At 37.2% G+C, this 12,659-nt stretch overlaps 1 protein-coding gene across 6 annotated transcripts in view; it reads right to left on the bottom strand.

The window, feature by feature from the left end:
- Positions 1-12,659, bottom strand: part of NAALADL2 (N-acetylated alpha-linked acidic dipeptidase like 2) — a 1,263,364-nt gene that overhangs the window by 278,938 nt on the left and 971,767 nt on the right. For all 6 annotated transcript variants that reach the window (XM_077880384.1, XM_077880385.1, XM_077880381.1 and 3 more), the window contains one exon: positions 11,829-11,948. In XM_077880384.1, the coding sequence (XP_077736510.1) occupies positions 11,829-11,948 (120 nt within the window). The remainder of the gene's footprint in view (positions 1-11,828; positions 11,949-12,659) is intronic.

Genomic DNA, 12,659 nt, shown 5'->3' with positions numbered 1-12,659 from the left:
CTCAGATCTACCCTAAAACCTAATACAAAACTGTATTATCAACTATAGTCACCATGCTGTACATAGTTCAGTTCCTTTTTTTTTTTTTTGCATTTAGATATCCAACCTTCCCAGCACCATTTATTTTATTTTATTTTTTTAAACATTTACTTATTTATTCATGAGAGACACAGAGAGAGAGGCAGAGACACAGGCAGAGGGAGAAACAGGCTCCATGCGGGGAGCCCGACGCGGGACTCAATCCCAGAATGCTCAACTGCTGAGCCACCCAGGGAACCCCAGAGCAACACTTATTTAAAAGTATGTTCCTGATACCCTGTCAATAATTAGCTGACCATGTATGTGTGGTTTATGTCCATATTCTCTGTTCTGGTCCACTGGCCTATGTGCCTGTTTTTATGCCAGCATCACTGTTTTCATTAACACAGCTTTGTAAGACAGCTTGAAATCAGAGAGTGCGATACTCTCAGACTTGTTCTTCTTTGGTAGGATTACCTTGGCTCTTTGAGGTCTTTTGTGGCTCCATACAAATTCTAGGACAGTTTTGTCTATTTCTGCGAAAAATGCTATTGGAATTTTGAAAGAGATCGCCTTGAGTCTGTAGGCCACTTTGTAAAAGCATGGACGTTTTTAGTAATGGTAATTCATCTAAACTAAGAACATGAATTATCTTTCCACTTATTTGTGTCTTCTTCCATCCTTTTCATCAATGGCTTAATAGTGTTCAGTGTACAGGTCTTTCACCTCTTTGATTCATGTCATACCTAAGTATTTTACTGTTTTCAGTACTATTGCAAATGGCATTGCTTTTATTAATTTTTTTTTTAAGATTTTATTTATCAGGATGCCTGGGTGGCTCAGTGGTTGAGCATCTGCCTTTAGCTTAGGTCATGACTCCAGGGTCCTGGGATCAAGTCCTGCAACAGGTTCTCCATAGGGAGCCTGCTTCTCCCTCTGCCTATGTATTTGTTTCTGTGTCTCTCATGAATGAATAAATAAAATATTTGAAAAAAAAATTTATTTATTTGAGGGAGAGAGACCGTGAACACAAAAAGGGAGCCTGCTTCTCCCTGCTGAGCAGGGAGCATGACCCAGGGCTGGATCCCTTCCGGATCTCCACGATCATGACCTGAGCTGAAGGCAGATGTTTTAACTCACTGAGTTGCTTTTAAATTTATCTTTCAGATAATTCATTGTTGGTATACAGAAACAAATTATTTTTTTTAATGAACCAAATGAGCCATTCGAATACAAAATATCAATATAAGTACAAAATTGCTTGGTTAGGATGATACTTAAAAACATAACAGAACAAACAAGCAAAGGAGTCATAATTTATACAACTTCCTTGGGGTAAGCACATGCCAATAGAAACTAAAATTATCTCAGTAATTGTATTTGAAAAGGCGTGTTTGTTTGTATTTTTAAGTAGACTTCACGCTCAGCATGGAGCCCAACGCAGGGTCAAAGCTCATGACCCTGAGATTAAGACCTGAGATCAAGAATCACTTGCTTAACCGACTGAGTGACTCTTGATGACCCAGGTGCTCCTGAAAAGGTGGGTCGTTTAAGGCATGAAATCACATCTGTTTAACTTATTTTCATTACTCATAATAAAAATTTTAGATAAAATGTCGTCCATCGTAAGGACAAAGCATTACTACTGTAATCGCTATATAGATAATTAACTGATGACATCAGTGGTAGGTTTTTAACCAAAATATATTAAAGATCAGGAGGGGAAAGAGGACAATTAACTCATCAGACCTAAGTTTCATTGTTTTAACTGGTACACTCTATTATATTGCAATAATGATGCTGTGTAGGTGAAAGTTGTACCCAGCCGGCCAGCAAGGGTGATTCACTAACTTCCCCTGAGTAAATGGCCATTCTGTTGAGTTCTGTAGGGTCTGGTGTCTAATATACCAACCCAAAAGTCACAGACTAACACTAACTCAGCTAAAGCCACTTAAGAACATGATATTCATTTCTTTTTTTTTTTTAATTTTTTTTTAAATTTTTATTTATTTATGATAGTCACAGAGAGAGAGAGAGAGAGAGAGAGAGAGAGAGGCAGACACATAGGCAGAGGGAGAAGCAGGCTCCATGCACCGGGAGCCTGATGTGGGATTCAATCCCGGGTTTCCAGGATCGCGCCCTGGGCCAAAGGCAGGCGCCAAACCGCTGCGCCACCCAGGGATCCCCATGATATTCATTTCTTGATGCATGAATGCATTCACACTATACCTGTTAATATTTCAATATCTCTAATTTAATTGTCTGCACTACTCTTTGGCTAGGTCATCCAAATACTTAAACCATCTGCCTTCTAAAATTCGGGGTTTTACCCAGCATCTAAGGCTTCCCTTGATATCTAGATTCAGATAAAAAAGGGATTTATAAATTGCCAGCATATACTGAACAGAAAACCTTGTAAAACAATAATAAACTGGAGGGATTGCTGGGTTTTAACACAAAGAAAAGTATTGTAAACCTAGGAGATAGATGAACCTGCCAATAGACTCACAATGTTAAATGTGAGACTTTATGGAAGTGGTAAATTAGGGTAAGATAGGATTTTAAATCAGTTTATTAGTGTTTATGGTCACTTCTGTCAGCTACTGGTAGTGGAAGCAGAGGAAAGGAAGATAAATTAAGTAGAATTAAGCAGAATCCACGGAAAAGGGGTGTAATTTAGTGTGAGCAAGAAAAAAACGGAGAATTTCTCCCCTTAAAAAAACTAAAGAGAGAAACTATCAAGGATAGAACCAAATCCACAAACAAAAACTATGCCATGCATCATGAGAGACAAGTCAGTGGAGAATGTCTCAAAGTCCATTCTACGCTTGTGTTTTATAGCATGGAGAGCAGACTTCAAGCTTTGTTTCCGTACTCTCTTAAAATTCTCAACAAAAGAGAGAGAACGAGAAAAGACATTCTACTGCCATCCCTTTTGCACGCTTACCACGCCGCATCTTTGTCAATATTAGAGACTCAGGTGTGTCCTCTGGAAATGTCCAGGACAAAACCCAGCCAGCCAATGTGACCATATTGGGAGGGAGAACCTTTGACAAGGTCATTAGGGTTAAATAAGAACATAAGGATGGAGCCCCAGTCTAAGAGGACCGGTGTCCTTATAAGAGGTTGAAGAGTCTCCGGGAATGAGCATGCATGGGGAAGACCACGGGGAGGCACTGTGAGAGGGCAGCTCTCTGCAAGCCGAGGACAGAGGCCCTAGGACAAAACGTACCCTCTCTGGATCTTCGCTTGGACTTCCAGCCTCCAGAAGTGTAAGGGAATACATTTCTGTTCTCTAAACCACCCGGTCTGCGGTACTCTGTTATGGGGGCCCAGGAGACTGGGGCCAGTGATTTTAATTGCACAGTGTATACAAATAAAATCAAGGGGGGGGAAGCATTTTATTTAATGACTCTGTTATTTGAAATTCAGGCTTCTAGAGACTCAAACGTTTCAACCAATTACCTGCTGGGGCTACAACGTCTCCTACATCTTGTTTCTAGCCCTAGAACAATACCTTCCCACAAGAGAAGAAGATCTGAGGCAGAGCAGAGTTGCACTTGGTTTGAGCAAGGACATGGAAATGCGCATCAGTTGTGGGCACTGAAAAGAGGCGCTGGTAGTTCCCTAGAAGGGCAGTTCCTTGATGTGATCCAAGTATGGAGCTTTGACAAGACAGACTTAAATTTCCTCAAGATTCTGAGTGCGCTCCACCTTTCTGCCACTGTTGTAGAATGATGATTCTGGATTTAACCAACTTCCTTGCCTCTTTCCTCTGAGTTGCAGGAGAGCACCTACCACCCTCACCCCTATCTATATTTTACCATATTTATGCATGTCTGAAGTTCATAGTAAAGTCCTAAATTCCTGGGCCAACATGGACATTTCATCTAGTAATTGTGGTCTCTACGACCCCCACAGCAATGCCATGCACAGTTCGGTTCTTTATAAATATTTATCACATTGCAGAGCTCTGCAACAGACTGGGGGTGTTCATAAGGAGGTAATATCGTATGTAGTCTGGTTCTGGACTCAAGGCGTGAATGAATGCAGTTGAATTAAAATATATGTACTATATTTCCTGGTGGGTAGTTCTTGGTACTAAAAAAATAAAATGTGGAAACTTTTTACAAAAACACTATAAAAGTAAAAAAAATTTATATATATATATATATATATATATATATATATATATATATATCTGCTGCTGTTTTTCAGAGACTTAAAAAAAAATAACACTGTCTATCCTGTAGACTGTTTCATAATATTGAGGCAATCCTTTGGTTTGGATCAGGTTTGCCAGTGTCTGGCAGGTGCTTCAAAAGTGACATTTAAGAAGAATATAGCTAGATTGACTACTTTCATATGTACGAACACTTCAGGCTTTCCCGAAATAACCTCTTAGAAACTTCCTCACTATTTACTTGAGACTTACAGAGCACTGACTAATATATGTATGGTCAAATTCTGTTTTTCTAAAGGAAAAATCAATACCTTCTGTGAACTATGAAATATGATTTCAAAAAATAAATGTGAGGGATCCCTGGGTGGCTCAGCAGTTAAGCATCTGCCTTTGGCCCAGGGCGTGATCCTGGGGACCCGGGACTGAGTCCCACGTCGGGCTCCCTGCATGGAGCCTGCTTCTCCCTCTGCCTCTCTCTCTCTCTCTCTCTTTTCTCTCTCTCTCTCTTTCTGTGTCTCTCATGAATAAATAAAATCTTTAAAAAATAACAAAAATAAATGTGAAACAGCAGTGTAATACACAGAGGGATGTGTGGGTTTGTATTGCAACCTAATATTTAAAATTATTATGTAGGGAGAAATCTTATTTTATCTTGAGTTTCATAACTGACTTTGCGTGGAGGTGGTTGCATTTCATTAATGACGAGGGCATTGACCTGTGTATCCTTTATTGTACATTTAGGGACCAATAGGAATTGTTTTCAAGAAAGAGTTTTCTTCTAAAAAAGTGGATCTTGTGAAGATCATTTACTCTTGCCTCATTTAGGGGCCTGGATACTCCACACCTGTAGAATATTATACCATCCATAGTGTTTGTGTATATATATATCTATATATATATATGAATATTCACTATATATATACACTATATATATACACACAGAGTGGAGAGAGAGAGAGAGAAGGGGTAGTAAGGGCTCGAATGTTTGTGAATGAGAGGATAATGAAGGTTTATAATGTGCCTTCAATATCACTACTAAACGAAGTTCACCATGTTTTATATAAAATACTGGAACAATAAATACCATTTAGGAGATTTCAGTGAGATTAATATGTAAGATGTGTTGCGACCAGGAAGAGAGCGAAATATCAAGCCACAGACTAGAAGAGGAATTCACAATATATGATATATGACCAACAAAAAAACTGGAATTGCGCATATATAAAGAACTCTTACATATGGGTTAGACAATGATGAACAATTATCTTTTTTTTTTTTTCAAAAAGGAAAATACTTAAGTGATCCTTTACGATATCCACACGATTAATCATCAAAGAAATTCAGATTAACACCCAGAAAGACATACTCACATACATCAATGCGTTGCTACAGGGCAACTATATTCACACATTGCTGGTGGTCCTATAATCAATACTTTGGGAAATGTTTTGGCAGTGTCTATTAGAGCTGATCATGTGTCTACCCTGTGACCTAGTGGTTTCATTTCTAGATAAATACCTAAGAAAAATGAGTGTGCTCATTCTACCAACACCATAAGAATAATTATAGCAACTATATTCATTTTAACTAAAAACTAGAAATAATCATCCAAATCCAAATGACCACCGACCATGGAGTAAAAAGTAGGAAACTCACACCAGAATCTCATATAGTACTATGTAGATGAGATTTTAAAATTTAACCAAATTTAAAATATTTTACTGGATCTTACCAAAAATTCTTAGTTTTCTGTAATTGACATACTTCTTTGATGTCCACAATGCACATATTAACATTACCGTTATAAGCTGAAAAAGTTATTTCACTGTATTTTTGCATAGCAAAATGCAAAAGAAAAATAAATATTAATAGAAAGTTAACATTTTTTGCGAAGGAAATAGGTAATTTATATTTTAAAAAAACATATTCATTTACAAAATGGGGATTTTAAGAAAAATATTTTTTTTTTTAGTTTTTTGAATTGAGTTTTTTTTTAAGTTTTTTTTTGAATTGAGATTTTTAATTTTAAAACTTACAAGCTAATTTAAGTGACAATGATTTTTTTTTTGGTAAAATTATTGGTAGCACAAAAGAAGCAGAAATGTAGATACAAAATATTAACAAAACTAACAGAAAGAAATCAACCACGTAAAGCCTTAGTTCTTGCCTCTTATTTACCATTCAGTGGGCACCTCACTGGTGAGTTATTACTCCTTTCAGAGACAAAATGAATTTATTAGTTATCACTGCTATAATTTTTAAAATTTCTCTATTTTTTAGGTTTTTTTTCAAGCTATAGTGAACATTTCCAAGTAAACACCAAAGAAGAAAGAGCGGTAGAATTAACTCACAAGTTCCTATTACCGAGCTTTGGTAATCATCTGTTTTCATTATTCTCCAGGTAATTTTTTTTTTTCAGGTAATATTTTTTTAAGGACACTCTTTCATGAATTTTAAGAAAAACCTATAGTCATTAAGCATTTCTGAATCTTCGAAAGATTTTATCCTCTCCACTCAGGATAATTTAATTTAAATTTAGTAGAATAGTTTCAGGGAATTCTTTCCTTAATGTCAGTGCTTTTATCTCTCTTTGTTTCAAAATCAAAGTTAGAGTACCAAGCTGAAGGAAGAGCTCCAGAGGTACTGCATTCATCAAAGACATGGTTGACTTGTTATCCTTGTCACCTAGATGTTGTAAAACTACTGACACGGGTCACAACATAGACATATTTAAATTTTTTTTAATTTAAATTCAATTTAGTTAACACATACTGTATCATTAGCTTCAGGGGTAGAATTTAGTGACTTATCAGTTGCATACAACACCCAGTGCTCATTCCATCACGTGCCCTCCTTAATGCCCACCTTCCAGTTACCCCGTCCCCCACTAACCTCCCCTCCAGCGACCCTCCGTTTGTTTGCTATAGCTAAGAGTGTCTTATGGCTTGCCTCCTTCTCTGATTTTGTCTTATTTTATTTTTCCTTCCTGTCGTCCATGTTCATCTCTTTCTTAAATTCCACATATGAGTGAGATCATATGGTATTTCTTTCTCTGACTTATTTTATTTAGCATAAAACCCTCTAGTTCCATCCATGTCATTGTAAATGGCAAAATTTCATTATTTTTGATGGCTAAGTAATATTCTTTTGTATATATATGTATATATATGTATATTTGTGTGTGTGTGTGTGTGTGTACATATATATATAACACATCTTCTCTATCCATTCATCTGTAGATATACATCTGGGCTCCATCCATAGTTTGGCTGCTGTGGACACTATCACTATCAACATTGGGGTACCTGGGACTCTTTGAATCACTATTTTTGTATTCTTTGGATAAATACCTAGTAGTGCAAGTGCTGGGTCATAAGGGAGTTCTGTGGTTAACTTTCTGAGGAACCCCCACACTGTTTTCCAGAGTGGCTGCTCCAGTTTGCATTCCCACCAACAGTGCAAGAGGGCTCCCTTTTCAAGATGGACATATTTTAAAAATCATTATGCTAAAGAAGAGAAGCCACACAGAAAGGCCTATATACCGAAGGATTCCGTTGTTCATGCTATTCTGAAAGACAAAACCATTTTGGCCCAAGTCAGATCAGTCTTTGTCAGGAGCTAGGAATGAAGAGAGGAGACTGAATGCAAAGGGCTCTGATGGGACTCTTGGGGATGGAAATACTGTATATCTTGATTGTGCTGGTGTTTACATGTTTGTACACATTTGTCAAATTTCATCATCCTAGATACATAAGAAGGGAGAATTTGAGGGGCTCCTGGGTGACTTAGTCGGTTAAGCATACAACTCTTGGTTTCAGCTCAGGTCCTGACCTCAAGGTCATGGGATCAAGTCCCACAGCAGGCTCTGCACTCAGTGGGGAGCCGGCTTAAGATTCTTTCTCCTTCTCCTTCTGCCCCTCCCCTTGCTTGCACACACTGTCTCTCTCTCTTAAATAAATACATCTCTTTTTTTATTTTTTTTAAAGATTTTATTTATTTATTCATGAGAGACAGAGAGAGAGAGAGAGAGAGAGAGAGAGGCAGAGACATAGGAAGAGGGGGAAGCAGGCTCCCTGCAGGGAGCCTGATGTGGGACTTGACCCCAGGACCCCGGGATCATGCCCTGAGCCAAAGGCAGACGCTTAACCACTAAGCCACCCAGGCATCCCAATACATCTAAAAAAAAAGGGGGGGGGGTGGATTTTACTTTATGTAAACTATTATTGTAATTCATCCAGTAAGTCTAACTGAAACAAAAATAATAGCATACTAAGGTCTAATGGACCAAGGACAATGAAACTATCACCCTCCTTAATAGAGATAACACATTATTAATGAAATGTAAATGTCTCTGGTATTTGATTTAGGGTGACCATTTCACAGTTTTGTTTTTTATCAAGCTTATAATCCATTAAAATATCCTATATCTGTCTAGATTTTTAAAATAAATGCAGTACTTTGTATTAATCTTTAAAGATTCCATCTGACATATTTAATTCCATGACATGAACGTAGAGAGGTATTTCTGATTCTGTACATGGTTATACAAGAGTATATTGTGTATGATCTTATGTCATCCACAATTCAGTCAGCATGCTTTATAAAAAAAAACATTGTTCTTTGTAGAAAAATCATTTTTAATTTGTTTTTGTTTGGTTGTTTGGTTTAGAATAGATAATATGAAACATGTATTTGTATATGGTAAGATCTAAGTAAGCTGATGAACTACAAAGTCCTGAAGACTGATAAAGCGCTTTGCAAGTTAAGTTATATATATTCTGTTATAATTAGTTCCTTTAAAAAAAGACATGTATTTATTTGAGAGAGAGAGAGAGAGAGAGAGAGACTGGGGTGAGGGGCAGAGGGGGAGAGAGAGAATCTCAAGTATACTCCCTGCTGAGCATGGAGCCTGATGAAGGCCTTGATTCCACAGCCCTGAGACTGTGACCTGAGCCGAAATCAAGAGTCAGATGCTTAACCGACTTGAGCCACCCAGACGCTCCAGTTCCTTTTATTTTTTGAAAGGATCATTTTCAATCTTTCTTTTTTGAAATGCCACTAGTGTTGAATTATTTTAAGTTATATAAATTACTGTGAGGTTTTGTTTCTTTCAATTCTCTTCATCTTTCTATTTTTACGTGTCCTTATATATTTTAAAGAAAAGTGGCATTAAATTATTATATGTAAATCTGTCTTAAATTTCCATATTTACTTGTTTTGTGTTAATAAAACTCAATACAGACAGTTAAGTAATACTCATTTTTTTTTAAATTTTATTTATTCATGATAAAGAGAGAGAGATAGACAGAGACACACAGAGAGACAGAGACACAGGCAGAGGGAGAAGCAGGCTCCATGCAGGAGCCCGACATGGGACTCGATCCTGGGATTCCAGGTTAACGCCCTGGGTGAAACACAGGCACTAAACTACTGAGCCACCCAGGGATCCCCATTATACTCATTTTTTTAAATTGCATATACTGGGATGCTTGGGGGTGCTCAGTGGTTGAGCATCTCCCTTCATCTTGGGTCGTGACCCCAGGGTCCTGGGATCGAGTCCCACATCGGGCTCCCTGCAGGAAGCCTGCTTCTCCCTCTGTGTGTGTCTCTGCCTCTCTCTCTATGTCTCTCATGAATAAATAAATAAAATCTTTAAAAAATTAAAAAATAAAATAAAAATTGAATATGCTTTTGTTTGAATTTGTGATAATCCTACCTTTCTAATTTGTCCTATAGTCAACATACATAGGCTCTCTCTCAACTGAAAGGAAATTTTCTTTGAATAAATTGGAATTTATATACCAATTCTCAAATTAGTATAGAAACATTTTCAACCATAGAACAAAAGTTTTCTCCCCCAAACAGATAAGAAGGTACATCTTCCATGTCACTATCCATTATTGAGAAACCATGTCATACTTTTAGATAATTAGGCTTAAATTCTAGTATTTTGCAGTTCTGTTATAAGATATGCAAAGGTATTCTAAAAGCAGTATATTCTCAGACATTTCTATAGATAGATATTTCTATAGATTTGACAGTCCTTATTAGTTTGTTATTTCTATTTGCTTATGAGTCTCACCGATTCCATATCTTCCGAGGTTCTCAAAATACCAATATTGTAACATATGAGACAGAAAAGAAATTTTCAACTGACCCTCCCCAGTTGCCAGATACTTGAACTCACACTTTCTTCCTGGACACTCACTTGTACAGAAATAGCTTAACTTCCTAACAGAGACATGTGCAGCTGAGTTTCTTCTGAGTTTTTTCCAGGCAGGTACGAGTCACAGAATGCAAAGCAGTATAAAGCACCTGAGGAAGTCACTTACAGACCTGCATATAATTTAGGACACGCACAGTGGGGTTTGGCTGTTCTCAAATGTACGGATTTATCTATTTCATCTCTCATAATATCTTCTTTATTATACTACATATGGAAATGTCAATGAAAACTATTAAACTAGAAAATGCTTTATGAAAGTCATAAAATGTTAGTTTGCATTACATTTCAATCAGGCATTATGGCTAAACTAAAGCACCGTTCATTATCCCTCTCTTTTTCTAGCTCAGTTTCTAGGATACTCACTGGAAACTCTGTGGGCATCTAAAAGGTCATTTCTAATATATACCAGTAACCCTTCGGGTTGGGAAGAAACCACCCCCCAGGGCTGGTAATATTACTTTCCTTCTGAGAAATAACACACACCATTTCATCTGTAGGGTAAGTCATAAAAAGAATGTAAAAATAAAAGCACAGAATCAGCTAATCAACAGGAAAGATGTTCTGAAAAATTCTTTGAAAGGGTCCAGAAGTGACTAATTTTTTAAAAGATTTTCTGTACGTAGGTATGTGTGTATGTATGTTTTTGGGGGGCGGGTAGTGAGTGAGCTCGAGCGGGGGGAGGGGCAGAGGGAGAGAATTTCCAGCAGACTCTGTGCTGAGGGCAGAGCCTGATGCTGGGATTACCTCAGGACCCTGACATCATGACCTGAGCAGAAATCAAGAATTAAAATGCTTAACCCAGGTGCCCCCAGAGTGACTAAATTTTTCTTAAAAAACAAAACAAACAAAAAAACTCTAGTGAGACATTATCACAAACTACGTAATTTATTTCAAGTTATTCTATAGGAAAATGCATGCTATCCCTTTCCATAAGCATTTTTCAAATACTATTTTCTAGCTATCTTGGAATTAGTTACCACTATATTCTAGAGACTGGACACAGATCACAGATCCTGCTTTTAGGGGGCCTAGAGTGTTGTTGAAAGGATAGGGCAGGTCTCAAATTTGCTCAAAACATGAATGAAGGGGAAGAAATCTAAAAATAGCCACGTTTACCACAAAATGTCAAGATTAACAGAATTGGGAACTTGAGAGCTAACTTCAAGTTTTAAGAAATAAATTGACATTTTTACATAGTTCTCTGTTAACTGTAAAAATCTATAACTATCACCATAGTGAGTGCAGAATGTAAGAAACTGGCTAAAGGAATATTGATAAAAATATAAACAATAGATCATTTCTTAAAAACTTAGATGGCTTTGTGCATATTAAAAAAAATAAGTGAAAACATCAGGACATGGCAAATTACAGAGAATTAGATGAAAAAGTAGTTCATCTTACCTCTATTACCAGTTGCCGAAGAGATGGTGAAGCCATGGAATGCAGACTTGAGTTACCCCTTATGGGACTATGGAGACTAACGTAAGCCACAGCATTTCTCTGCAGAACCTTCTTGAAATCCTGAAACCGCACCAAACCAAAACAAACCAAAAAGCTCCATAAGTAAAAGTAACACATTTTACGTTGTCAGTGATGTGTTGAACTGTAAACACTCCCTACTTAAAATCATTACATTACACAACTACTCTTTTAAAAAAAAAAAAATTGTAGTGTGTTAGAGTGTGCCAAGGTCCCGAAAGGATTTTGAATAAAGGGGATAAGGAGTTACATATCACACATGACAAAATAGTTTTAAGCATGTTCCTGCTTAAAAAAAAAAGTCAGATCTTAGAAGAAAATGTTCTTCCATGGCTCACATAGAATAAGCTTCAACCAGAGAGTGCAGAATGGAAAGTCTGCTCTAGCCTCAGCACTTAATTTTATAGCTACTGAATCAGAGAAGAGACATGGGTAAACTACTTCAGCGATTAATCAAAGTAGGCCTTTCCTTTGAGACAATGAGCTACGCTTTACATGAAGTAGCTCTTTATCCTGAGCAAAATGTGGCATAATACACCTTTGTCCCTGAACATATTACTGGAAATAAAACCCGATGCATTTTACGCACATGAGTAGCATAAAATGATTTCCGCAGACTAGTTTTTCTACTTGCTGCTGAGCCCTGTCCCCCAAAACTGAAGACCACTGAGGCTATTATTAAGGTGCCACTGTCAAATCCCCCACTTTTTGCACAGATATTTAATAATGACTAATCGTCATGGTGACAATTCC

This window comes from Canis aureus, chromosome 31, assembly GCF_053574225.1.
Source record: "Canis aureus isolate CA01 chromosome 31, VMU_Caureus_v.1.0, whole genome shotgun sequence".
Lineage (NCBI taxonomy): Eukaryota > Metazoa > Chordata > Mammalia > Carnivora > Canidae > Canis > Canis aureus.
Note: the sequence above shows the minus strand (reverse complement) of the source record. Positions and strands in the feature narration are given on the sequence as shown.